Consider the following 27,691-nt stretch of genomic DNA (forward strand, 5'->3'; position numbering starts at 1 on the left):
AATGGAGCAACGGTTTTAGAATTTAAATAGAGACAATAGAGCGTGCACACGACACTTTTGATCCAATTAAAGAGACAGCCTTGATTAAAATGTTAATGCCACTTTTGGCAGTGGAGACAGTGTACTATATCGTCTTATATTCTTTTTCAAGGCAACATATGAAATAATAATAAAGCATTGTCTTAAGCCTTTAATAACACTAAATTTGAACCTTAATCACTCTATTGAAAATTTTATCATTATTTGAAACCAATATTGTGGAATCGCCCTTAAAAGATTTATGATGATTAGGAATCTTGTACACTACACTGATTTTCATATGTAGAATAGTGTTCTAGCTCTACATACAACATTTTAAATGATGCATCAGAGAAAATAATCAAATAAATCCAATAAAGTGGTTTTATTTTCAGGTACATTTTTACCAGTTTATGGATCATACAAACATATTCATTATTTGAAAAATACTTCAAAGACTATGGAAAGTGGAGGTTTTTGTATTTAAAATACAAATCTGTAGGTGACCTTACCATTTATAAAAGATAAGCATTCCTTTAAAAACAAAACAAAAAAGTTCAGTAATTGGATGCAGTACAATGAAAAATAATAAACAAATCAAGAAATAGATAACAGATGTTATTTAAAATTGCCCTAAACTTCATGCATTTAATATTTTTTTTACAATAAAGCAAAGTAAAAAAGCCAATAAAAGTTATTTGTACAATCTTTAGGGGTGCCGCAAACACAAAACAAATTAAAATGTTCAAAATTCAACTGTTTTGTCATACCAATCATCACTCCATGCAGTCACATGTATTATACTGATAAAGTTCTTTCTCAAATTAGATTGAGAAACATGCAATTTAACAATTTATTTTTATGTAATACAAACCTTCATAAGAAAATACCTGAAAAGACCCAAGTAAAATCTTTTTATGTACAAAAAAAAAAAAATTTGAAGCTTGTTTCTTGATCACAAAAGTGAATTTCAGGCATTTGGCAGGCTGTAAAACGTCTCTTAAATGTACAGTTCAGTCTCTTTCAAAATTTCTTCCGTACTTTTGACCTGCGATGTACAGCATAATGGTGCTAACTGAGAGACGAGTTTTGCTCAGTACAAACTCTTTTAAGTGGTGGGGCTCCAATCACCTCCTCTTCCTCCTATGAAAAACAGTAATGTCACACCTGGCATGCATTCAACAATATTGCTTTGAAAAAATCAAAATCAGGTTCGCATAATATCTACATATTATGAGAATTTATATGAGGACTAGTAGACGTTACCTGAGTAGAGAGAGACAACACATCTTCTTTAATTAGAGTCGGGGGCTCATCCGTGACCTCGCTGCTGGTCGTTGATGCCTCTAAATATGGGGTTTGATCATGAAAAGCCAAGTAAAATACTAGTGTGCAATGTGAAATGGATGCATAGTCATTAATGTACTACAAATGTAATAATTTTACATACTTTGGTGAATCTCAAGAACAAGTCTTATTTCAGCCCAAAATTAAAAGCAAGAAATAGGAAATTAAATTATCCTTTAATTTAAAGTCTGTTTTAGGAGCATTTTTTTTTTTTTTTTTTGCATTATTTTCATAACAATCCAGAATGATTGCAAATTCTCAATACAGTAATGCAAAAAAAACCCTGATTGGTGTTATTGTTACACATATCGGTATTTAAAGGCACAGTATGTAAATATTTGCCACTAGAGGTCACCTATTCAAAACAAAGGCGTAGCTTGATGATGCAGAGATTGAGCGTGGAATTATGGGAGATGTTGTCTTCACCTGGAAAAGAATCCGATTGGACTTGGGCAGAAATCATGCTCATGGATGAGATTATTAACGCTACTGTAGTATGAAGCAGAGCAGGGCCGAGTGCTGTGCGAGCAGAAACGAGGGCGCTGGAGCGATTGCTAATGAGAGACGAGCGCGACACACACCTCGAGAGCAGCGAAATTTTTATTATGCCACAGTCGCCGCTTCCACTTCTTCCAGTCATGAGTATGTGGGGTAACGCAGCGCTGTTTTATCATATTAGATACATTTGAATGTTTTGAAAATGATGTTATAACGTTACTCTGTGCGTTTGCTGTGAGACACTTGTTGCACACTGAAGTAAGCTACATCGATATTAGAAGATCATATTAATATAATCAAGAAAACGAGATTCAAACAATAAGACTAAACGTGTTGAGCTATATAACAATGATTAGATTTCTGTCTATAAATGTTACCGAACAGTTGTTCCCTTGTCTAATAAAACATATTATATTTTAAAGCATCTTCTGTGTTTTCATGGTTTCTACAAAATAAAACCGGAAATCGAGGGTAGCGTGGGTATGATGTCATTGATAGGCGACGCACGGACACGATCTGTGTCCTAGTTAAAATAGCTTATTTCTCTGGATTTAAACATTCTTGGAAATATTTGGGATAATGTAATTACAGAAGTCAACTAAATAAATAACACTTCTAGCGGTTTTTGGATACTTTAATCAAAAAATATTACATATTGTGCCTTTAAATAAAAATATATCATTGTATTAAATATAAATATATATTTGAATAAACATATTGTAGGTGTTAGATATTACCCCTTTTTTTAAAACAAACAAACAAACATAAATTTTTATATTATTTGGAACATACCTGTAAAACTAATTTGCATTTGCTCTGAATACCAATTCTGTTTATTTACTTTGTCAATTAGGTAAATTATCATTTTTTACTGTGTGTTTTCACTGGTCTGTCTCACCTCTCTCCCCCTCCATGCTCTCCTGTCCCAGGGTGGGCGGCTGGGAATCCTCTGTACGGAAGTAAGATGGATGGGAAGGGCTCACTGCCTCACTCACATGCTGTGGACTGGAGTTGCTGCTGCTGTCCACTTTTGTATTAGACTGATAGGCATCTGATAGGAAACTCTGGTTGCTGTTGTCATCTGTTTAGGAGAATAAAATAAAAACATATTTATGTGCAGTATTATGAAGAAATATGTAAATTATGTTCAAGTACTTCAGCATAAAAAGCATGTTAAAATAGGTATGCAAACAACATGGTCAAGGTACTAGGTAATTTAAGTAACTAGAGTATAGAAGCAGCCCAATGTTGCATTACATTAAATAGAGGATGATCTGAGTTGTTTACAGAGGAAATATTAAGCCTCCTTGTATTGTGTCTGACATAAACATAACCTGTATTACCTTGAAAATCCAGTAGCACGGAACGGGCATTTTCCAACACTACATCTGTAGGAAAGCCCTTCAGTTCCCTCACTGCAGTACCTGACACTTTAGGCTTGTATATCTGCGAGAAAGAAACAAGACATTTTGAACATGCAGACTATATTTATATATATGGGAGCTGGACAGCCACTCAAGATGATATGATACACACACCTGTTTAGTTTCTGTAACGGGGACCCATTTGAATATCCGTAATGATGTGTCTCCCACTGTAACCCACTTTTTTTCCCTAGGAGGACAAACATTTTACAGGTTAACCTCACAAAAACATGCCAAGGTCACATTTTCCCCATAGAATTGCGTTTAGAAATGTCATTTGAGAAAGAAAATAAAGCCAATTTTAGGACCACTGTGTTTGCAGATTGTCAGTACAGTAATGCGCTAAGATTGTTTTTTGTATTCTTTAATCTCACGTTCTTGGCAGGTTTCGTTAGATTCACGCATATACGTTGCGTGGATGTTCTGAAATTTACATTTAAATTTTAGACATTCCGAATAGAAAATCACTTCATTACAGACCACCAACATCTTGTACAATCCCCATTGACACTTATATGCCACGCCCACACGCTGTATACAGTGAAGCCCATTGGTTGCTTTGCTTGTCTGTCATGTTACTGAATGACGTCTCTCTCCCCGCTACTCTGAAGTTTATTTTTGTAACGTAGAAGAAAAGAAACTTGTCTCCCTCTTCGAACAGGCAACTTACCACCGACGGACCCTCTCAATTGCCGCCATCACTTTTTTGATGTCATCTTTTGCACGGCTGCGTGTCTCCGCTCGCACGGACCGTCCCGACATTTTAATGGGTTTTATTAGTTTGTCAAGATCTTCCTCTTTTTCTTGCCTTCCTCCGTCTGCGACTTGATCTCGCCCTGTCTTCCTCCTTGTCTCGCGAGACTTCATAACGCGCCACTGGCACTGCCTCTGCATTTTCCACATTCCTCATATTTAATTTATTTGTTAATTTATTTTCATTATAAATCATTATTTGAATTCTGTTATCTATTAACAGCCATGTGGGTGTACAACATCAAAAGAAGCTGTTACGTACATTTAATGACCTCATCATACCACCAGATGGCAGTGTTTTGCACATAAAATATTGTCTCAATGGGAGTTAACAGGGCCAATCCTACTACGCAGTAAATTTCCTATCTCCATATTGCATTTGATAATAAATTTAAAATATGTAAATATTAGTTGTCCTTTATTAAAATTACATGAACATGGAATTGAATTAATATTTTCACCGTTTTGTTGCGAGCAGAATACGGTAAAAATGCCACTTTGCTATTAGGTTCCATTAGTTAACTGCATTAATATTGATAAATACTGCAACAAATGTATTGCTTATTGTTAGTTAGTGGTAGTGCATTAACTAATGCTAACAAATGGGATTTTATTGTAAAGTGCTACCAAAATGTCCCAAATGTTTCTTCGTTTTTTTTTTTTTTTTTTTTCCTCAATCAAAATATTTAAAACAGTATATTGTTTCGATATTTACTTATTATTTTAACTTTAATTCATTTTTCAAACGGGTACTGCATAATAGGAATTATGCAACAGGCTCATGGTATATTTTTCACCTCACTTTATCAGTAAATTTAAATGCTTGTGAGGTTTAAACTAATGATGGAAACCAATATTATAAATAAAGAGACTCTCCAACCCTTCATATCATTTTAAAGATATTTATTAGATGATACTGGAATATCCTCCCTCTGCATAGCTGGTCATGCACATTTAGAGTCCAACAGAATTCAGTCATCAGAATTTATCTCTCACACACACAATACACATCAGAAGGCACACTGAGTTTCCAATAGCACCACATCTTCTATGCACTATCAAAATAGATGAAAAAAGCTATATTTGTGTAGTTAGACCATAGAACTCCACTGCAGCGATGAATAAACCACATCACCCTCCACACTCTCATCCTTTCCAGTCTCATTACGGCTCTGCGGAGAGCAAAGCAATACTGTTTTCTTCACATTAGAGCCCAGACGAGCTATAGACAGAATATCACAGAGTGGTAATTCTTCATCCATGGAGATGCATAATGCAATGAAATGAGCATGGAAACGCAGAGGATCACCTGCAAAAAGACAATATTAAGACTGTTAAGCTGCACTGAAAATACTTACATTCTGTCTTCAATGAAAAAATTATGGAAGCTTGTTTCCATATAAAAAAAAAAAAATAGCAACTTTTTTAGCTCACAATTCTGACTTTATCCCCCTCACAGTTATAACTCGCACAATTCCAAGTTTACATCTTGCAATTCTGACTTTTTTCCTCACAATTCCGAGTTAATTCTGAGTTTACAATCTCATAATTCTGACTTTCTCACAATTCTGAGTTTACATCTCGCAATTCTGACTTTTTACTTACAATTCCAAGTTTACATCTCATAATTCTGATTTTTTTTCCCCCCTCACAATTACGAATTTACATCCCAGTTCTGACTTTTTTCTCACAATTCCATTATTTTTAAGTTTACATCTCACAATTCTGAATTTACATCTCGTAATTCTAAATTTTTTCCTCATAATTTCGAGTTTACATCTCGCAATTCTGACTTTTTTCCCCTCACAATTCCGAGTTTACATCTCGCAATTCTGACTTTTTTCCCCCTCACAATTCTGAGTTAATTCTGAGTTTACATCTCATAATTATGACTTTTTTCTCGCAATTCTGACTTTTTTCTTACAATTCTGAATTTACATTTCGTAATTCTGGCTTTTTTCCTCACAATTCCGAGTTTACATCTCGCAATTCTGACTTTTTTCCTCACAATTCCGAGTTAATTCTGAGTTTACATCTCGCAATTCTGACTCTTTACTTACAATTCCAAGTTTACATCTCATAATTCTGATTTTTTTCCCTCACAATTACGAATTTACATCCCAATTCTGACTTTTTTCTCACAATTCTGAATTTACATCACGTAATTCTTACTTTTTTCCTCATAATTCCAAGTTTACATCTCGTAATTCTGACTTTTTTCTCACAATTCTGAATTTACATCTCGTAATTCTGACTTTATTCCTCACAATTCCGAGTTTACATCTTGCAATTCTGACTTTTTTCCTCAGAATTCGTAGTTTACATCTCACAAAATAAAAAAAATAAATAAAAATAAGGTAATTGCAAGTTTACATATCACAATTCAGAACTGCAAGTTTATATTTCGCAATCGCGAGTCACCGTCTTGCAACTCTTCTGAGTTTATTTCTCTCAATTTCTGTGCTGGAAAGAAGCTCACATAAAAAATAGACCTTTGCTTTCATCATAAACATACCTGGATATACCAGGAAATCTCCTCCAAACTTCCCTGCGGAGGTCAGGTAAAAGCCTTTATTTCTCAGATCCCTGTATACACAGAATCTAGTGTTCAAGCGTTCATCTCTAGGCACTGGCCAATCAGTGGAAAGGAAACTGCGTTCCTCTGGACAGTGGCTGAAGCCAGCACGGGCAGTACAGAGCTGGACCGCCATGGCCGACAACGGAAAGCGGAAAGCCTGGTCCAGCGCATTAAGACGGTCCCTAATTGCATTGCCGGAGTCATCTGTGCCTGTGGGATCAGGAAAAGTATAATCAATATAAGTAAAAAACAATATAATATAGTGTATAGTGATACAAATACAACTTTTTTATGAATTTCAATATTATAACCAAGTTTTTTTATGTAAATATATTTCTATCATGACAACTCTCTGAAGATGTTTAGCATGGTAATGGATATGACAATGTTAATGTATTTGGTCTTGGCAGAATAGATCTGCTACGGTGCTGCTGAATTGCTGCTGCTGTAGATTTTTGCTGTTGTTGTAGATTATCGCTGCTGCTGCAGAGCAAGTCCAGGAACTTGCTACTGCCAATACATACGCTGCTGCGAGTAAGACATAGTGCATAAATAGCATATATCAATAACCCATAGCAGATCTATACAGGTGGAGCTGGGGAAGGTGGAGGGTTTTAGAGGAACTCTGAAGCGTGCTGCAAACTGCTAAAGTGAATGTAACCAGCCATTAAAATGTGTGAACAACAAGCTCATTGGCTGCAGATATGACAACGACCAATGAGCTTGTGCCAAGTAGTTAATGCTGTAATTATCATCAGCTTGCGTTAAGGACCCATCAGCCTGTGCCATCTAGAGTTTCATGACAGAACTATATATTAATGGTATACCTTTGGAACTTTTACCATATTACAGTAAGTAAATCTAAATATGCAAATAGTGAGGAGACAAGTCAAATAAAGTGGCCTTAGCCTATTTATAATTCCTCTAGTCACTCTCTCACCATTCTCTTTCTCATTGATGATTCTCCTCAGCACTGTCTTCTTGTCCTCCAGGGCCAGAGCACACTGCTCCTTATAACTGCTCTCCAGACCTGCCTCATACTGCCTCACAGCTTTTAAATGCATCTCTTCATCTCCACAATCCTTATGAAAATAATAATACATACATACACTCACATAAGTCACATTTTAGGATGACTAGGATCTGATTACAAAACGGGAACTAACCTAACAAATATGTACTGTTCTTGTACAGTAATGGGATTTATATTTTCTATAGTACTCAGACAGACAGACAGTTGAGAGAGTGACACCTGAGTATGCAGTGAAGCCGCAGCAGAGCCCGTCTCCACCAGCAGCAGCGCCTCCTCCTGCAGGAGCTCCAGCGGTCTGCCCAGCCGCACGTTCTGCCGAGGCTGACGGGCCAGAGAGCCCACCAGAGCCCCGATCACACCCACAGATCTGCACCTTTTCATGTCCGACACCTTCCACAACATAGGAGTGGATCCGCAAAAGTTGATGTCAACCGAAGCATCTCCTGCTGGCTGATTCTCACTATCACTTCTGGTATCCATATCCTCCTTTACTTCCATACTTGATGACTGTGACACATTCATCCCTGCTGGATCCCCATCCATTACTCTTTCAAAACACACCTGGATGTCTCAACACATGATTATCAACGTGTACGCCGTGCTTCCTTCCGCACTAGAGAGCATTTACCGAGATATTTTGTATCGGCACTAAAAAGGATAACAATAAATACATGGTGATCGTGCGAAATATATCTCGGTGCACTGCGAGAAAAATATTAAAGTATCATGACTGCACAGACTTCAAAATGAACTATTCCTCATGGTCGCGTTTACCTTGGCGCTGCCTGCACATGAATGTACTTTCAGTACTGGATTCATCTGCTGAAAGACTTTAAAATTACAAATTCACGGCAAAACATAAAACTACAACAAAAATTCAGTCACAACACGTGTATTCTTTACACGACTTCCCTTGCATCCCATGTGACCACAATCGCGCCATCTTGTGGTCCCCTAAAAGTTACAATTCGCTTTACTGGCATGGTTTAAAATAGATTTACATGACAAACCATTGGTGACATTATATAAGGAATATATTTTAATAATAATAAAAAAGCCACACACAATCTTCCCTCGAAAAAGCCGGTGATGTTAGTGGCCGCTTTTTCATGTGGTACCTGTTACTTTTCTCAACGCTGATTAAGATGAACCAATCACAGCCGTTCCTGATAACTAGATTCCCGTTTTAGTATTCCTTTTGTGTTTCGGATACCAAACCTTATAATAGTAGACTTATTTTTACCGCTTAATGCACAAATGTCTCCAGTAACGGAAAGAAAAAAAAAAAAAAAAATTCTGAAGTGCTCTATTTTCGCGCACTAATGTTGTACTTAAGAAGTACTAAATAAGATTTTTTAGTATATTAAGATAATCTTAAGAACATCTACGTGTAGTCAACTGTGCTGTTTTGAGACACCATGAAATTTGAACTAAAATTTGCTTTTAATATACTATCTCTGTATTTAGAAAATGTATTTAGTTGCCACTTGTAGTACACTATGGGTTCAAGTGTACTATAAGTGGTAACTAAATACATTTTTTTTAATAGAGATAGTATATTAAAAGCACATTTTAGTTCATATTTCATGTCTCAAAATTGTACACAGTTGAGTACACTTAGATGTTAAGATTATCTTAAGAACTACTAAAGAAGAATTTTTAGTATATTAAGTACAACATAAGTACATTATAGAAATGTACTTTTTTTTCACCTGGGTTCTGAGCCACCAAGCGTGCTCTTGTGGAAGGCTACAGTTTTCCAGTAAGAAAAGGTACTGTTTACACATCCATTGCTTGACTTTATTCAAAAAAAACAGATTGTAAACCAACATTAAATATGATCAAAAATCAAAATGCATCAAAGTACATTCTTGATATACATATTTAGTTATTGCATACATTTACAGAACTTTTTATATTTTTTAATGAATACTGTTGTCTAGAATGTACATTGCATAAACATCAGAGTGGAATGAATAAATTGGCACAAGATCATATGAAAAAGATGAAAGTGTAAATAAAATGAGAGGGCAAAATCAAATACAGAATTGTAATTCTCAACACATTACAAAGAGTTTGAATTTCAAACTCTGGAAATACTTTGAAAACTGATTTCAGTAATTAATACTGCACAGACCTGAAAACAGGTTAACACTGTAATTAACATCAATTTGATCCACTTAACAGCATGTGTTGTTATTGGTTGATGGCTGCAGAATATTTTCAGATGGAACTTTCCATTTCCTCCATAATTCTTAGCCAAAGACTGCAGAGTGGATGTGTGTACAGGGAGACTCATGGAGCAGTGAGAGGGACTGGACATCCAGCCTGCACTAGCAGACACACTGCATTCAGTGCAAACCTTCATTAATGCCATCTTACACACCAAGGCCTCACATCACACACCTGGAGAAAAAGTTACAAAGAGGGAAACAGATAAAAATAGTGATGTATAAGGTTCATAACAATCTAGAAAGCTCTGAATTTACAGAATGTTCTTAAAGGGTTAGTTCACCCAAAAATGAAAATTCTGTCATTAATTACTCACCCTCATGTCGTTCCACACCCGTAAGACCTTCGTTCGTCTTCGGAACACAAATTAAGATATTTTCCATAAAATCCGATGGCTCAGTGAGGCGTCCATTGACAGCAAGACAATTTACACTTTCAATGTCCAGAAAGCTACTAAACACATATTTAAAACAGTTCATGTGACTACAGTGGTTCAACCTTAATGTTATGAAGTGACGAGAATACTTTTTGTGCGCAAAAAAAAAAAAAAAAACGACTTTATTCAACAATATATATCGTGATGGGCGATTTCAAAACACTGCTTCATGAAGCTTCGAAAGCTTTACGAATCTTTTGTTTCGAATCAGTAGTTCGGAGCACGTATCAAACTGCCAAAGTCACGTGATTTCAGTAAACGAAGCTTCGTTACGTCATAAGTGTTTCGAAATTTCAATGGTTCACCACTGGGGGGCGTGACTTTGGCAGTTTGACACACGCTCTGAACCACTGATTTGAAACAAAAGATTCATAAAGCTTTGAAGCTTCATGAAGCAGTGTTTTCAAATTGCCCATCACTAGATATTGTTGAATAAAGTCATTATTTTGTTTTTTTTGGAGCACCAAAAGTATTCTCGTCGCTTCATACCATTAAGGTTGAACCACTGTAGTCACATGAACTGTTTTAAATACATCTTTAGTAGCTTTCTGGGCATTTGAAAGTGTTAATTGTCTTGCTGGAAATGCAGGCATCACTGAGCCATCGGATTTTATCAAAAATATCTTAATTTGTGTTCTGAAGATGAACAAAGGTCTTACGGGTTTGGGACGACATGAGGGTGAGTACTTAATTATAGAATTTTCCTTTTTGGGTGAACTAAACCTTTACAGTCAGCATGAAACAGAGGTTGTGAGTCTTTTGTTCCCTATTGTGACGTATATCTGAGTGAAAATTAGGGCGGGACTTGATTTTGTCCATTGGCAATTGATTGGATAGTTGTGGTTTGCTATTGATGCAACCTCATGTGAGTGACACGTTGCCCCGCCCTCATGCCAGTAAACGCATCATCATAGAAGAGAAGAGATGCTGCTGCAAGTTATTTATTAGAAAATTAGGAGGGCACATTCATTTAAAAAAAAAAAAAAAAAATGATGTGCACGGATAAATCATTTATAATACTGCAATTTTCCATTTAAAAAAAAAAAAAGTGTCAAACTGTCAAAAAAATAGTCAATTTTGATTTCATAGTGACTTTAAAAGATTTCATAATGACACATTCAAAGATCTTTGATCTTAATAGAGTGGTGCAGGGATGATGTATTTTTGTAGTTAAACTCGGAAGTTAGCATCACATTGATTCCCTCGACAAAAACCCAATAGGGTTTTTCCATTGGCTTTTGAATTATTGCAAAAAATAAGCCCTGTGATCAACAAACGTTTATGATACTTACACGTTTTGTCCATCAAAATCATTTTCACAAATGAGCACTTTTATGAATTTTGAAGCCTAAATACAATCAGAAGAAAGAAAAACCTAAACATAAGCTATAAACAAACTACGCCATGGTCGCAAGACTTCAACGTCATCACCATTAAGCTTCTGACTCTAACTCTTTCAGTCTTCATTTAAAAAAAAAAAAAAACAGTTGGAATAGTTTGCTAGAGCCAATTATAAACAACTTGTGAAGGCAAACTATTGAGTAGATGAGTTTACCGGTTCAGTGTGATGACATTTAATGTCTTCTGTAGTCCCATTTAGACACTTGTTAGCAACCACCTTTTTTAATACACATAAAGGCTTTTAAAAAAATAAGAGTGGGGTATTACTGGTGTTTTATGTCGTAGAATAAAACATGAAAATATCTTGAGCTTGTGTTAACTACAGACCTAATTTCAGGCTTTTAACCAAAAACCCATTCCAAAAAACCATTGACTTTTGGAAATGCTAAAATGCTAACCTGTTTCCGGGTTTTGGCCTACTGCACCACTCTATTTATAGTGGCATAAAAACCATCAGGCTACCCACAAGTCACAGCCAGTCTGTTCAGTTCCTGCAGCCTTACGCCCGTCTGTGGGGGAGAGAGTCCATGTGTGCGCTCAGCTTCATCTCATTCTCCAGAATCTGCAGCAGCTGCTGCATAGAGGGCAGGTGGCCAGACTGAAGCTTTGACCATACAGGCACATCTGTGAGCACATAAACACACACACACAAAGTAAAAATGACTAGCATTAAACATCATGTAGTGTGAAATCTTCATGCTGCAGTATTTTTTCATCAATAATCAACCATCAGTCCTACCATTAAGTGCGATTTCAAAGGCGCCAGTAGACATACACTGGTTTTCAATCATGTTGCTGAGGAAGAACACCATCATGCAGGCATACATCTTTACAAAAACAGAACAAACTGAGGTCACAAACACATGTAGTAGGCAACACTAGCATTACCAAACAGAACTGCCTAAATAATATTTTCAAACAGATTTCCCAAATATTCAATTAATGAACTAAAAGTTTAGATCTATTACATTGTTTTTAAAGGTTCTTATGGGAAAAGATTGTACAGGAACACTGTGAAACTTTTCACAAACAAATTACTAACTTTTGTACTTAAATTTATTTTAAAATTAGAAACAACTGATTTTCAGGCCTTTTGAAAACGACACCGTTATTGTCTCCATGTAAAACTACAAAAGTAAATTTGTGAAAACAGTGACGTTGTTACATGTTCAGTCTACAGGCGCGTAGTGTTTCTTTACAAAGTGACATCGCCAACTACTGGCCTGGCATGAATAATACAGCGTTTTTAGTCGTTTTCGCGAATCTGTGTGAACGGCGATCGTTTTGACAACATTGTGGCCTGTATGCGAAAAACGGAAAGGAAAAACGTTTCCATATTTAGTACATCGTTGTCGTGTAAACGTACCCTTAGTCAGCTTAAACTCCGCCCCTGCAAACTCTAGTTCATCAAGCTTCACTTTTGAGTGTCGCCGCCCAGATCTCAACAACCAATCAGCAACCAACAAGTGAATGAGACCCACTATGAATTAGATATTCCCAAATATAATGCGACACTTTTCAACAGAAATTGATATGCACTCCAAAAATGCCCCTCGCTGACCTTATTCTCTTGTGCCCAAAGCCAGATTCCTGGAGCCTCCATATGGAAAAACGTGAAAGGGTCCTTGCCCAGGATAACTAAACCAATCACTACAAATTTGAAGACGGAGAGGAAGGAAGCTATGTGCCTAAAAAATAAATTAAAAAGACCAGTTTATGAGTTAAAGTCACAGACTACCATGAATTTTTATGGTCTACAATACAAAATTACTTAGGCATGAGAAACCCACCTGTATAAAGGCTGTGGCAGGAAGTTTTCTCCCTCGATGCGGATGTCTGGGTACCTCTGGGTGAGAACCCGAGAGTACTCTTCAAACACCCGCCTGTACCCTCAGGACACGCTGCAAATTGAAAGGCACCGTATTTAGGAACTGAACCACCAAGGAAAAATAAACAAACTGGTTCACATGTGCTCACGTAATTATGAAAGCTTGTTTCTGCAACAAAATAAAAATGTAATTGCAGCTTTTTATCTCACAATTCTGACTTTCTAACTCATAATTTTGAGTATATCATCTCACAATTCTGAGAGAAAAAAAAGTCAGAATTGTGAGATATAAACTCAAAAAAAAAAAAAAAAGTAGCAAATGATATGACAGAAACAAGCTTCTATACATAATGACAAATTATCAAGGGACAAAAAAGCTTTTATCCAATTTCAAGTTGTAATATCCAGTTTGCACAATAAGGAATTTTGTATACACAAAGAGCTTCATCTGTTTTTTTTTGTTTTGGTTTGTTTTGTTTTTTGAAACAAAATGATTTCTTTATAATCTTATGCTTAATTATTTCTCCCACAGTATGAGTCAGTACACACACTATAGTTAAAACATTTTTAGTTTTGTGTTTATTATGGTTTTACTACAAAACTATAGTTAAGCTATAGGTACTGTAGTAAAACCATTGTTAATTTTGTAGCTACTGTGGTTTTACTGTAAATGCTGTACTAATACCATGGTTTTACTCCAAAAATCATAGTTAAATCATGGTTACTGTAGTAAAACCATGGTTTATTTTCATAAGGGTTAACACCGTGTGTGCCACATCCATTTACTACTACTACAAAAAAAAAAAAGAAAGACCAAGGAGAGTTGTCTTAGAGTCATTAAATGTCATATAGCCTAATATATATATATATATGATATGTCATAGTATATATACTATGACATACGAAAATGGTAATTATTCAGTTACATGTTACATACGAAAAAAAAACTAATTTTTGCCTACTGCTTTAGGCTAAGGGGCCATTACGCTCAGCTAGCAGAGAAAACGAATAGGAACCATACAACTTTAATGCATTTACTGACTGTACATAATAATGTCAGTTTAGACGAATTAGTCGCTGCTTTATCAACACATGGCACTTATCAGCACGAGCACTGACAGGAAACGGAAACACATTCTGTTTGCTTACCAAATCTGAAACTTCAACAGTGGCATTCCGGTATATTGCATTTTCATCTTTTTAACGCTGCCATTGTCGGCTGTGGCAGGATACACTGACAGCACACAGATCAGTAAAAGATATAAACACCGCGTTTCCATCCCGCACAATCTGCTCGCGGAACCTCTGCTCTGAATCTACCAGGAAACTCCCGCAGTATATACAGCCTGTCAAAGTAAAAGCTCCCATCATCATGGGTCCGAGTTTGCGTGCTTCCGTAATCTTTTAAGGTCACGGACCCTCAAATATGATCATTCTCAAGCGAGGGAACCTCATCCTCCTAAAATTTAAAAGGCAGCTATATAGTTATATGTATAAAGACCCAATTTATATAGAGAAAACCAATATTACAAATATGTGTAAATTATTAGGGAAATATTTAGTTTCTATTATGTTACATTATTTTCTTCCTACTCACTGTAAGATGTATTTTTTATATGTATTTATACAAATTACATTTTTATTTATTTAGTCATTTTTATTTTAATAAAATTGATTTATTTTGTTTAATCTTTTATTTATTTATTTATTTATTTATTTAGTTTAATCTATTATTTATATATTTATTTTTATACTTTTTTTTTTTTTTTTTTTTCAGAACTTTTCCATGGACCTCTTCTCCCTCTTGGCCCCCTAGTGGTCTCTGGGCCCCAGTTTGAAAACCCCTGCATTAGAACACCTCTCTGTATAAAAAACTTGTCACACTGACAACATGCGAATGTTCGTGTTGGTCTAAACAGAGGCATTAACAGCAGTTCATTCAAATTAAAATGTTTATCGCACTGAACATTTGTCTTGAACAGGCTTGTAGTGGTGGTTGTTTTTTCAGTGACATTTTACGCCAGTAGGTGGCGACAATGAGTGAGTCATTGACTCATTCACTCAACCATTAGTAGCTAGTAAAACTGTTGACCTGCCGTTTTAGACCTAAAATTATAAGATAATATTAATCTAATTACTTATAGTTTTACTCAGAAGAATCTGTAACACGTTTTAATAAGTTGGTAGGAAAACTTGGGAAATTTGGCCAGAAGGAAAAAAACGTATCTCCTCCATGGATGTTATTAAACCCTGCTTAATTCAAGAACAAAACACCACAACCATATCCTGGTCTTCAGGATGCTACCTACATGAAATACAATGAGCAACTGGTCAACGAGAAAGGCTTGACAACAGAATTAACAGTGGACAGACTGAGAAAGTTATTGTAGTCTGAAGCTGAGCTGTCCTTGTCCAGAATAATGGTGGAACGGAAACCAGAGGAACCAGTGAACAAGAGAAAGTGACTAATAGGAAGGGATTCAGGTCCCCATGTACCAGATTGATCTCCTCAGTTGAATTCGTGTTCCAGGCCCCTCCCTACACAAGGGCCCCTGTAACCGTTTCTATTTGTTAATTTACATGAACAATCCAAACAGAAAGATTCACTGGAATGAAGTTTTTTGCTACATATGTGAGAAAAAAAAAAAACATTTATGATGAGCTGATTGAGACTAGAATCAATATAAATTTTTAACTCCACAGCTCCAGATATTAGATGTTTGTGCTGGTGTAGTAAATATAAGTTTGTGATAACAGGTTGTATCCTAGAAAAGTCTCATATGATTTTAATGATGTCAGAGAGCAAGAAATTATTTTTGATTCACAAACTAAGTTCCATAGAGTAAAAAACAACAATTGACAGTAGGAATAATTCACTTTTTATTGAGTAAAAATCAGACATTGAAGACGTGCAGACTAAAAACCAGTGCAACAGTCACCATGATCCAAAAAAAAGAAAAAGTCTGCATCCAGCTGTAAAAAAATATGATCTATTTTCAGAGTAACCAATTTTCTTTCATCAGCAGAGCATCTTTATTAATTTTTCCAATAGCTGTGCAAAGTATCGTTGTCTGTCCTGAAAACATTTTTTCATTTTTCTACGTAACTAGTGATTTTCCCACCTTTGCTTTTATAAATCAAAGCATTTCCCATATAACATCAACATTGAACCCATCTTTACACTGTAAATATTTAGTTTCATATCCTTTCAACATTTAAAACTAAAACAGCAAAATAACACAAGAGAAATCAAAAAAGTAAAACAGACAACTAGGTCAACATGGACCGCTTTAATCGAACACAAATGCACTCTCAGTCTCACAGACGTGTAACAAGAAAACACTCAGCGTCTGTGTCGACTGTGGCTTGAATGGCTGCTGCTGTGATGTTTGCCTTTATGAGAGCGTTCGTACGAGCGTGAGCGTTCCCGCCGTTCGCGGTGATGGCCGCCGCTGCTACGCTCGTGCTTGTGCTTCTTCGCCAGGTCAGAGGAACCTCGATCCCGGTCCCGTTCTCTCTCTCGCTCTCTGTCCCGCTCGCGGGGCTTGCTGGTGGAACGAGAGCGGCTGCGCGACCGTTTCCTTTTGTGACCGTGTCTGCTGTGCTGGTGCAGATCGTCTGAGCGCTGCTTGGACTTCAAGTGTGGCAGGAGGGGAGACGGAGGGCCGTGGTTGGCATGTCGCCGTGGAGATGGGCTGCGGGTGTGAGAGCGGCTCCGGGAGCGAGAGCTGTAGGTGCCTGAGTGACTGTGCCTGTTATTGTAACTAGAGGAAAGGCAGCAATTGAGTATAGACATAAAACATCATATAGCCATCATACAGCAGCGCACTACAAGTGGTACTTACTGTCGTCTGGGAGAGCGAGATCTGGACCGGGATCTCGTTCTGGAACGAGAACGACTTGCACTCCTGCTGTTCCGACCTAACTTGCTATCCTTCCTGAGTCTGAGGAAAGGACAAGGAAGATGCTTAATCAGTGCTCTTTAATTAAAACAATGACAATCGCATAATTTATCTGTGAAGTAACTCACCCGTTGTGTGGGCTCTTAGAGCCCTGCGGCCGATCTTCTGGTTCTTTCTTCGTGGCCTTGAGCGTTTGAGGGTTGGGAGACTTCTCATCTGCCTTCATTATATTAGGAGAACCTGACAAGAAGAATCAAATTTGTATTATTTTTTCATGTTTTACAGGTTTACTGTTATACAATTTAAAAACAGACGCCTGTAGACATCAAGCTAGTGAGATGTGTGTTTAAAGGATTGCTCACTCAAGAATAAACGTTCTGTCATCATTTACTCATGTTGTTCCAAATCCATATGAATGTTTCATTAGGAGTAGCAGAATGTTCCTGCGGCTCTTTCAAAATAAATCAGTGACCAGGGGTTCGATATACAATTCATGTGCTTTATTTCTGAGTCTACCTAGCACACCAATATGTAAGTTGCTTGTTTTTAAATCTATTTTGCATTCTTGCCCATTCAAATATGGTCCCTTAGAATTTAGTGTATATATACCATTTTTATAATACTATGGTGTTTTTTTTTTTTTTTTTTTTTCATGATTGGAGCTTTACAACCTTAAAAAGTTTTGCGCCTCTTTGCGCCTAACACACTTAAGTTTTGATGCAAACACTAGCATATGTTAAAGCCTTTAAAAGTATACCCCATTTGATAACCTGCACTAACAGTTGCTCGACAAACGCACACCAGAATGTTTTAATGTTTTGTTCAGTGTCTGAACAACAACAAGCACAATACGACGCAAAAGAGAACTTAGTTCAGTACTCGCACGCTGCGTGACAGGCTTCTAGTGTGCGTGCGCTTCAGGTGTATGAATAAAAAGGTTAACTGGCAAGGCTTTAAAACTCTTGCAAATAATAGACTTTCATGATGGTGAACAACTGCAATGTCATGCGAGTGTAACCCTACTGCTGCATTGCTAAATGTCATGTTAATGTATGTTGCGTACAGTATGTTGGAATGTACCAGTATGTAGGGATGCCAGAACTGCAACTGACAGAATGTGCACTGTAGCATGATACTATGATCTCTCTTTTTTTTCCTTGTTTGCAATCTAAAATCGTGATATCGCACACCCCCACTAAACCCCCTCACACTTCGCTCATCAACACGGGAGTCTATTGTTTTTGAGGTCTCCAGTAGTTCATAGGTGTTCCATCTCTCTTTTTTGGTCGTGAAACAACGGGTGTATGCATAAAAACCGAAGCTTTACTTTGGGCTTTACACTTCTTGTATGGGGAAAAAAAAAAAAAGCAGTTTGGACATTCTACTTATTTTGTGTCAGACAAAAAGTCATGCGTGTTTGGAACAACAATGGTAAACTATTCTTAAAAGTAAAGCTGTTAGACTGCACAATAGGTAGTGGAAATGACAACTTACATGGTTTGGATCCAGGAGAGAATCCACCCAATGTGGAGAGAGCAGGAGTGCCATCTGGATTCAGTCCTTTGGCTTTCAGTTTGGCTTCCTGTAGAGCCACCTTCCTCTTGTCCACTTCCTTCTCCAGGAATTCATAATTTGGCTAAAAAAAAACAAAGGAAACAAATCAGAAACAGACTCAAAATAACACACAAGTGAAGACCTGCTCCTTTTAAAACAGGAATGACGTGAAACAGGTCTAACCTTTTTTCTGGTGTACAATTTAAGAGTGGTTGTACATATATCTTTGATCTCCTCCTCTGTAGCACCAAACAACAGGTACCAGAGTGGCCGAGAGGGTAGCGATATCTGAAAGAATGATGGGAAAAGTCTGACATTAACAACACTACATCTCAGAGTAAACACAAGCAGAGGTGATGAAGGACAGAGAACGGTTTTGTACCTGTAGCACTCGTGCAGCGAGGTAAATGCAGGCACAGGCAATGGTCTCAGCTTGAAATCTCACAAACACATTAGTGCGAAGGCTGTCATTCATGTAGTTCCTGCAACACAGAAGGTGAACCACAAAATTGCCATTTCCCTGCATGGGTTGATCATCCATAACTTCATCTTTAAGTACGAGGTTTGCCACATGATGCAAAAAGACCAAAAATAAATGGAGGCTTGAGTTTAACTTTGTCCTTTTCCTCTCTGCCTCACGTTCCTCTGTCGTTCTACAGAAGGTTTAAGGCAAGCATGCAGTGTGAACGGGCACACGCACACGTTCAGTGAACCCATGTGCGCATAGATAAGCTCATGGGAGGACATTTGTCAAAACATATAACTGGTTTGCATGCAACAAATTACTACAACTTAGAGCTGCACGATTAATCATTACGAGATCGCAATCTCGATTCAAACACCCAGGTGATCTCATTCCTAAACGATTCGCCTGTGTCTATTAAACCTTTCACAAAATCACAACATAACTTTCAAATCCGCGTCGGCGCTGCTGCTGAGCCAGAGAGAGCAGTTGTCATGTACAAACAGTCTTTAACAACACAATATTGTCATTTCTGTGTTATCACAAAAGAACGAAGATAAAATTTTATAGTTCAGATATAAACACTGATGTCTATGGAAACGTAATCACCTTTTGAAAGTAACATGACACTTCATTCAGTAAAGAGGTTTGTTTAAAAAAAAGCTGATTCATCCATTAATGAAACAAGTGAAGAATTAATGAGTCATTGAATCATTCATTCAAACCGATTTTTTTTTTTTTTCAGATTCATTAAACATTTTAAATAGACTGTAGCAATTAACATTTGTCAGAACCTCTAGTAAATTACGTTATTTTGTTTAGATGTCTGTTCAGAACCGTGATCTCAGTTTGAAACAAAAGAATCGTGATTCCAAATGTATCCAGAATCGTGCAGCTCTACTATAACTTCATCCATTTTTACAAAATACAATTTTAAATAATCGCTTAACTTTCCATAAAATAAGCAGATGAGAGTGTAAAATGGAGAGAAAGGGAATTTTTACACAGCAGGGATGTAGCACTGATGACTGCATGCAACTGATAACAATATATACGGCATGCAAAGCGGGCTGAGAGGATCTGCCCTGGGAATGGACAAATACACATCTCCTGTAGTATGGAGACTTGCAGAAAGACAATAAGCTTTAACTTCAACTCTGAATGACTGCCAGAAATGAGATGCAAAGCTCTCTGAAAAAAAGCAAACAGGCAGATGGATACTATGGACCCAAAACGCTGTGTCATTCTGACAAGTAAGGGAAAGACTACATTGATGTGCATTATGCTTAAATAGAAACACAGATTTTATATTGCAGGCCAACTAGGGTTGGGTATCGTTTGAATTTTAACGATTCTTCTAATTCCAATTCCGATTCTGCTTATCGATTCCAATTCTTTATTTCCAGTTTCGATTCCAGTAAGGTAAAAACATTTAGTCAAACATTTATATCAAATTTATTCTTTGTCTTTTGGCAAAATGTTTTGTTGCAGCTGATTTCCATAAACAAAAATCAGCTGCCCAAAAAAAAAAAGCCTAAAGAACACTAACATTTTCCTATGGTTTTAACAAAAATACCACAGCATAAACAAATGGACTATCTAGTATAAATTTCAAACATTAAAGACAAGTAAACAGTAAACAAATAAACAATAGCACAAATAAATACAACTGAACAAAGTTCAGGTACAGAAATTGTAATCAAATGTAAAATAACAAAAAATGTTTGTTCTTTGATTAACGTTAATGACAGACCGCAGCAGGTTTATAAGGCTGCTGTCACTTTAAGACCTCATGCAAAATCCAATATGCCTTTTCCTTCTCAACTGTTTACGTTCAGTTAAGACAAAACGAGTACAAGAACTCTACTCATATTGTGCACTATATGAGAGATGGCTCTCTGCGCGAGCTTTGGATGTGTGAGCAAAGAAAACTGAGTTCCAAATTGCGTTCTCTTTTGCATCTTCTTGTGCTAGAAAATGGTTTGAAATCACAGTAAAATGCAATATGCGGAATCGAACACAAATCGATAAGCGGAATCGAAATTTTAATTTTATTACAAGTGTACGATTCCAGAATTGAATTTTGATTCCCAACCCTACTTAGAACATTTGATTTTTATGCTGAGCTTCAAACATGTCGTTCAAGTGTAGACTGAGCAGGAGAGAGTTCCTGTAAGACACAACGCCTCACACCAAATTATTGCGATAATTGCATATTTAAAGGAATAGATCACCCAAAATAAAAACCGTCATTTACTCTCCATCATGTCATTCTAAACCAATTAAAGTTTCCTCAGTGGAACACACACACACACAAAAAAAGAAATATTTACCAATGTTCAATGTTCAAGATCCCCCCCACCCCATACAATGGAAGAATATGGTGAACAGAGGCTGTCCATCTCCAAAATAAATATAAAAGCTTGAAAAAGCATATTGTGCACCATATTACTACTCTTCTGAAGCCGTATAATAAGCTTTGCGTGTGGATAAGTGGCCATTCAGCAAAAATTTCATCACCCAGTAGAGGTCTCAATACTATTTACACTACACATATGCAAACAAGCTAGGTTTGACACGAAAGACTATGATTTTTTTTTTTGCATGTTTATAACAAAATCTGGGAGGAACAATTACAAATGGTTTTTAAAAATGTATCTTCGATACAAATCTAACAAATTTAAACAAAACAAATTCTGGCCTCCATTAAAAAAAAAAACAATTACACTACGAATCTTTATGCAAGCTACAAATGTGACATACCAAGTTTATGTAGAAGCACACAAGAGATCATAGAGGACATGATTCAGCTTAAATTTCAGAAAATAAAGAGAACAATGACCACTTTTTCTGCCTTTTTACATCTTGACAGCCTCTGGACACTATATGCTGTCAATGTATGGAAAAGAGCAACGTGAACAATTTAAAATTTATACTAAGCTATTCTATGGGAAAAAAAGAATCATACAGGTTTGAAAAGACATCAGGGTGAATGACATCAATTTTCATTTTTGGGTGATTTACCCTTTAATTTGGAGTACATTTAGGAATGAAAAAAGAAGACTACTTATACTACCACTTAAATCTAATTAGTGAAGTCTAATAATGAAATGCAAATATTCAGGTTTTAAAACTACCTTATAAAGGTGAAAGCAAATAATTAAAAAAAAAAAAAAAAAGAGAGAAAACTTGAGACTTGAAGCAAAAAAAATACAAATCCTTTTGGACAACCGCAAGAAAACAAGATGCTGATGGCAGCTGGAAAAGGCCCCCTTCAGTGATTCTCGGGCAGAGAGCTCTCACTGGATTGGCTGTCTCGAGAAGGGCAGCCAATGGGGGGAGATTCCTGAGGTCATGTGGTTGGAGGAGCAGAGTTCAGAGGTTCTTTATGACACTTACCATCATGGACTACCCTTTAATCAAAGAGTAGAGAGAAAGGACAGAGTTAAACTAAGCTCTCCATTTTCCTTTAATTACAGCCATGAACAAGAGATTTAAAACAGAAGACACACCAACACACACATGAGCCACGAATACACCAATCCATCAGATGAGGGGACAGAAAAGTTACGTAAGCGGGTTAATTACTGGGCTGGTTACACCGCAGTGTCTAGACACCCAATGCAAGATAGCTTATTTACTCACCATGCTGTCTGGACCAACGTTTGGTTCTTCTCACATTCAAGGACTTGCAGATACATGACGATAATCTAGAAAAGCAACGAAACTGCATGTTAAGTTACCCATTTCATTTAGCATCAAAACTTTCAAGTGGAAAAAAAAAAAAAAAAAAAGAAGAATAAAGAATATGGTGGACATACCTTGTGTGGGTGTTTGACGTGGACGCAGAAGCCCAGCTCCTTCAGCACACGCCGTTCAGCTTTTATCACCTGGTTTTTGGTGTTTATGTAGTTCTGATCAAGTATCAATGGACTTGGACTCCTGATTCATGAAGGAACGAAAGTAAAATGGTTTCCCCAAACCCAAATACTATTTAAGACAATGAAAAAGTGCCTTTTGTTTGCTTCATTTTCAATTTAAATCATTCTGTTTCCCTTTCAACCAACTACAGGCAACAGGTCCAGTTTTTTGACTCCTGTAATTTCAGTTTAAGACTTTTAGTACTGCCGCAAGTGACTGTTAGAGGAAAAAGAAAATGCTCCACCTCTCACCACATCATAGCTTCAACAGAATATATATAAAAAACAAACAAACAAACAAACAAACAAAAAACGTTTTTCTATAAATGCACTAACCAATATCACAATACACTAACCAGGTAAAAAACAAAAGATTTAAAAACAGTATACACACAGTATACAGACTCAGCATAACCATTAAAAAAAAAACAGATGTGAGCTTTTTATCAAAAACTACTTGAAGAACAAGTTCATGACAACATGATAACAATGCTGATTCACGATTTGAGAATAGCACTTCAAGGTGTGTAAGGTAATCGCGTAAATAACACTGGTCACCTTCACCATGTGATCAAAATCTGCAATACAACAGCAAAAAAAATACTAACCAACTAAATTAATTTTATTCTTGTACTCTTTTAGCTATTAAAAAATATATAACTGTCCAGTTATGATATCAAGAGAAACACTTTACATTTAATATTTTACCAAAACTACGTTGTAACGATATTATAAAATCAATTATCCAGTAACGGAAAAAGAGGGGGAGCGGGGATGCCTACATTTTATCAAACTAACAGATTTTTTTATTAATAATTTACCTTTTCTCTCTCTTTCATCAGAAAAGAGAGAAAATTGTTTATATTTTAATATTATCTGAATGTTTTAATTTTCACTGACATGACATCCAGAAATATTTCGTAAAACATTAATAACATTTTTAGCTTAATGTCATACAATTACATCTGAAATCATAATAATCATAAAAATCTACACTAAACAATACGGTTAAGTGATTTCGAAGGTGAAATGCACACATGATCTCACAAAACAGCTCTGACAACCTGACATTGATGACTGCCCTTTGTATAACAACTTTTAATAGTGCATTTTGGACAATAAAGTGTCTAAAACACCCGATCCAAACATAATGCTTATATTACGAAATAATATATTACAACGCAAAAAAAAAAAAAAAAAAAAAAAGCACATTCTCAGTGTGCAACCCTCACAACTCCTGTCATGTGAACATACAAGAGATTTCAATCTTGGATGTGCAGAGTGAGATATTTCTGTGGAAGCTATGACATGTGTGGTGAGGTGTCTCTTGATAATGAAATAAAAATTTAGATCATCACCTGTGCTGGCAGAGACAATAAGCTTAAACTGAGATACAGGAGTCACCCAGACGCTTCGGACCAGCGGCCAACCTGTCGATCCCCGATATCCCAGTGACCGCTTTCAGACCACTGGCTTCTCCCGGGGGAGGGGGGGAAGCGACACCTCGCTCACTGTTGCCATGCCGACTGCTTCATCTCTACGTACCATTCCACATCACCCAGGCATTGGTAAATGTAGCTGGTCGCTGTTAGTTGGTTGCAAGGGAAAAAAGAATTCAAGTTAATACCGCGTCCTTGAGTTCATATGAACAATTTTTCCTTTTTATTCTCTTTAAATTGTTTTCAGAATTTAGACTAGCCAGTAATTTCCGCAACACAGTCCAATTGGCATCATAGTCCCTTGATCAAAATTAACCTTTTGAGCCATTTGAACGTATTTTACTTGCTCAGGTAATATCCTGCTGTTACTACCAATTATGACTGATGAAGGAACTGAAAAGCTTTAAAATGGTTTAGAATAAAGCAAACAAAATTAAGACATCATAACAACGACAAACAGAAGTGCACAGACTACTCACATTTAACATGTTTAAGTATACCTGAATCATTTACAATTTGAGGTGATGACATTAAATGTTATTCAAAGAAAAATAAATCGGTTAAGGTGGGAAGGTTGGGCGAACAGGTAACAAACAGAGGAAACGGTGTGACAGAAGGCCTGCGAGACTGAGTCATGCTTACCTTTTGCCTCGGAGCTGCCTTAAATGATGAAACACATTGATGACGTCTCTAATTCGCCGAGGGGCTTCTTCGATCTTTGAAGCCAAGTTCATACAGGCCATGGCAACAATCTAGGTAGAGAACAAATGACAGAAAGAGCTGTCAGAAACACTACTACACAAGAATCCAAGCAACATACACAAGCTGATAAGCAGATATACCAATAAATATATCTATTTCAGAACTTCTCAGTGATTTTAAGCAAATGTTGTGTGAAATGCATTCAATTTTGTGTCGGCAAATGAAAAAAAAAAATACAACTACACAAGAATTATCCCAAAAAATCTGAACTCATATATTATATATATATATATATATATATATATGCACACTTAAAAGACCTAAATATATATTAAAAACATATCAATATAGTGAGCTGTCAAACAGGCCTTTGATGCCCAAAAATTACGTCTAGTTAGTTTATTTGAAAATAGGGATATTATAATTACCCTGTTATAACGCCAACATTTAAAAAAAAAAAAATATATATATATATATATATATATATATGTAAAGACTATCCAGCGATATATTTGTTATAATCTGACTGAATGTCATTTACTGCAACTCATACAACATGGCTGCCATCCGCATTGCTTGTAAATACGGCTTTATTCTCTTACCTCAAAACTGTGTTTCACGAAAGACTTCGAGTAGAAGAAGCGATGAAAAAGCACTTGTCCGGTCGCCATGGCAACCTGAAAAACAGATATACAATAAAGATTCAATAAACTGCCGTTTTGTTTAAAAAGCAACGTCCGCCATTTTGTTTTTGTCTAGCCGACAGACACCATTAGTGAAAGACGTACAAATACATATGATTGAATTCTAGATTAGACACGGTGTATAAACTAAAATTATTTATCATTTATTTATTTTACGTCTTTTTAGTACATGGGAAAGTTTAGCGTGTTTTTGTGGGGTTATATGCGTTTGATAATATCACGTAGCAATTGTTTGAATGGTTTATTTGAACTGCCACCATAATTTGACAGTTTCACTTAGATTAATCGTTTTTGTACTCTAACAAATATATCAATTACCTGCGGCAGGCGCAGCAGGATTCCGGCGGCCTGGATGAGCTCGCAACCCAGGATCCGCAGGTCGGTCTCGACGTACAGGTCGAGGCCATCCTGCATAGACGGTGTTGGGGAAAGCTTTTCCTCTGGAATTAAAGAATTGTCGATGGTGAGGAAGACTTCGGAATACACTTTATCCCCTATTAATATGCCTTCGCTATTAACGGCGGGAGCGTTTACGGCGGGACCGGTCGCCATCGACGCCTCCATGATCGCTGTCGTCGGTACCTGCCGAGGACGTTAGAATCTAGAAATATACTCGTAACCCAGAGCGGATAACAGCACTGCATTCGGCTGATTCTGTGAAAGCTCACTGATTGGTGCAGAGATGTGTCACGTGCCCAAATCGTTGTCAGACAACTGTTACGTTACTCAACGCTGTTACCCACCACTTTGCTTTGAAGTACGTTTCTGCTCCTATAGATAGACTAGTAGACACCATCGAGTATTCACTAAATATATTGCTGGTTATGTTTGGATTGTAAGCGCTATCAATAAGGGTTTGTCTCGGTAATGTTTTTTTCACAGCGCCTCCTGCAGATCACACCGCCATCCTGCAGCAGTCAGATACTGTAAATGACACTTGCGCTTCCAGGTGTTTGTATTTTTGTAAGGATTGAACGTTGGTCTGACGTAAGTCTGGCCTGACAAACAGCAGATTTGTACACATCCGCGGCCTATTGTAGAGCCGAATAAAATGTAATTTATTCACGTATAACATAAGTAAACACATAAAACACTCCACGTGATCACGAGGGAGTGAGCATAGCAATTTATCAGCATGATATCTCTACTTTTGCCGATGTTTCTAACTTATGTGTAAAATTGAGGAAGCTGTGCTTCATTTAATCATTGAAATCAGATACATTCCCTTTCAGATACATCTATCTCCTTTTATAAAATGTCATTTAAACATTTATCTGAAATATATATTTCTTTATTTCTCCAGTAGTAACCATGCTGTTGAACTTATTAATTTCTTTGTTTTGTTTTTTAATTCACAATTTCTTAACACTCTGCCAAGAATCTTTCTTACTGAGATTTTAAATCTCTCAATAATAATAATAATGGATCTTTCTTACTGACTGACGTGTACTTTCTATAC

At 36.6% G+C, this 27,691-nt stretch overlaps 4 protein-coding genes across 10 annotated transcripts; all 4 read right to left on the bottom strand.

The window, feature by feature from the left end:
• Positions 1–384: 384 nt before the first annotated feature.
• On the bottom strand, positions 385–4,124 carry bcl7bb (BAF chromatin remodeling complex subunit BCL7B b). The gene is made up of 6 exons (XM_051870972.1): positions 3,958–4,124; positions 3,402–3,477; positions 3,207–3,309; positions 2,762–2,944; positions 1,285–1,364; positions 385–1,161 (listed from the first exon to the last, which is right to left on the bottom strand). Exons 1-6 carry the CDS (start codon positions 4,047–4,049, stop codon positions 1,090–1,092), a joined length of 606 nt encoding a protein of 201 aa, XP_051726932.1. The 5' UTR covers positions 4,050–4,124; the 3' UTR covers positions 385–1,089.
• On the bottom strand, positions 3,954–8,743 carry tsen34 (TSEN34 tRNA splicing endonuclease subunit). 2 transcript variants are annotated; one of them, XM_051870971.1, is made up of 5 exons: positions 8,426–8,743; positions 7,871–8,299; positions 7,559–7,700; positions 6,556–6,828; positions 3,954–5,349 (listed from the first exon to the last, which is right to left on the bottom strand). In XM_051870971.1, exons 2-5 carry the CDS (start codon positions 8,192–8,194, stop codon positions 5,132–5,134), a joined length of 957 nt encoding a protein of 318 aa, XP_051726931.1. In that variant the 5' UTR covers positions 8,195–8,299; positions 8,426–8,743; the 3' UTR covers positions 3,954–5,131. The 2 variants fall into 2 exon arrangements, with proteins under 2 accessions (XP_051726931.1, XP_051726930.1); XM_051870970.1 differs by having other exon boundaries at positions 7,871–8,743.
• Positions 8,744–9,429: 686 nt separating this feature from the next.
• On the bottom strand, positions 9,430–14,927 carry selenot1b (selenoprotein T, 1b). Of its 2 annotated transcripts, none has more exons than XR_007926251.1 (6): positions 14,698–14,927; positions 13,511–13,621; positions 13,282–13,408; positions 12,460–12,547; positions 12,119–12,344; positions 9,430–10,057 (listed from the first exon to the last, which is right to left on the bottom strand). XR_007926251.1 is itself a non-coding variant. In XM_051870998.1 (6 exons), the coding sequence occupies exons 1-5, from the start codon at positions 14,826–14,828 to the stop codon at positions 12,220–12,222; spliced, it is 582 nt and encodes a 193-aa protein (XP_051726958.1). In that variant the 5' UTR covers positions 14,829–14,927; the 3' UTR covers positions 9,430–10,057; positions 12,187–12,219. The 2 variants fall into 2 exon arrangements, 1 of the variants encoding a protein (XP_051726958.1); XM_051870998.1 differs by having other exon boundaries at positions 12,187–12,344.
• A 1,488-nt stretch (positions 14,928–16,415) lies between these two features.
• On the bottom strand, positions 16,416–27,162 carry ccnl1a (cyclin L1a). 5 transcript variants are annotated; one of them, XM_051869810.1, is made up of 11 exons: positions 26,551–26,956; positions 26,131–26,205; positions 25,469–25,578; positions 23,289–23,409; positions 23,113–23,177; positions 19,387–19,486; positions 19,188–19,292; positions 18,945–19,086; positions 17,579–17,690; positions 17,394–17,492; positions 16,416–17,312 (listed from the first exon to the last, which is right to left on the bottom strand). In XM_051869810.1, exons 1-11 carry the CDS (start codon positions 26,794–26,796, stop codon positions 16,892–16,894), a joined length of 1,596 nt encoding a protein of 531 aa, XP_051725770.1. In that variant the 5' UTR covers positions 26,797–26,956; the 3' UTR covers positions 16,416–16,891. The 5 variants fall into 5 exon arrangements, 4 of the variants coding, with proteins under 4 accessions (XP_051725770.1, XP_051725773.1, XP_051725772.1 ...); XM_051869813.1 differs by lacking the exon at positions 26,551–26,956 and adding an exon at positions 24,933–24,972 and having other exon boundaries at positions 26,131–26,211; XM_051869812.1 differs by lacking the exon at positions 26,551–26,956 and adding an exon at positions 24,818–24,972 and having other exon boundaries at positions 26,131–26,180.
• Between the last annotated feature and the right edge of the window lie 529 nt (positions 27,163–27,691).

The sequence above is a fragment of the Ctenopharyngodon idella genome, chromosome 18 (assembly GCF_019924925.1).
Source record: "Ctenopharyngodon idella isolate HZGC_01 chromosome 18, HZGC01, whole genome shotgun sequence".
NCBI classification, from domain to species: domain Eukaryota; kingdom Metazoa; phylum Chordata; class Actinopteri; order Cypriniformes; family Xenocyprididae; genus Ctenopharyngodon; species Ctenopharyngodon idella.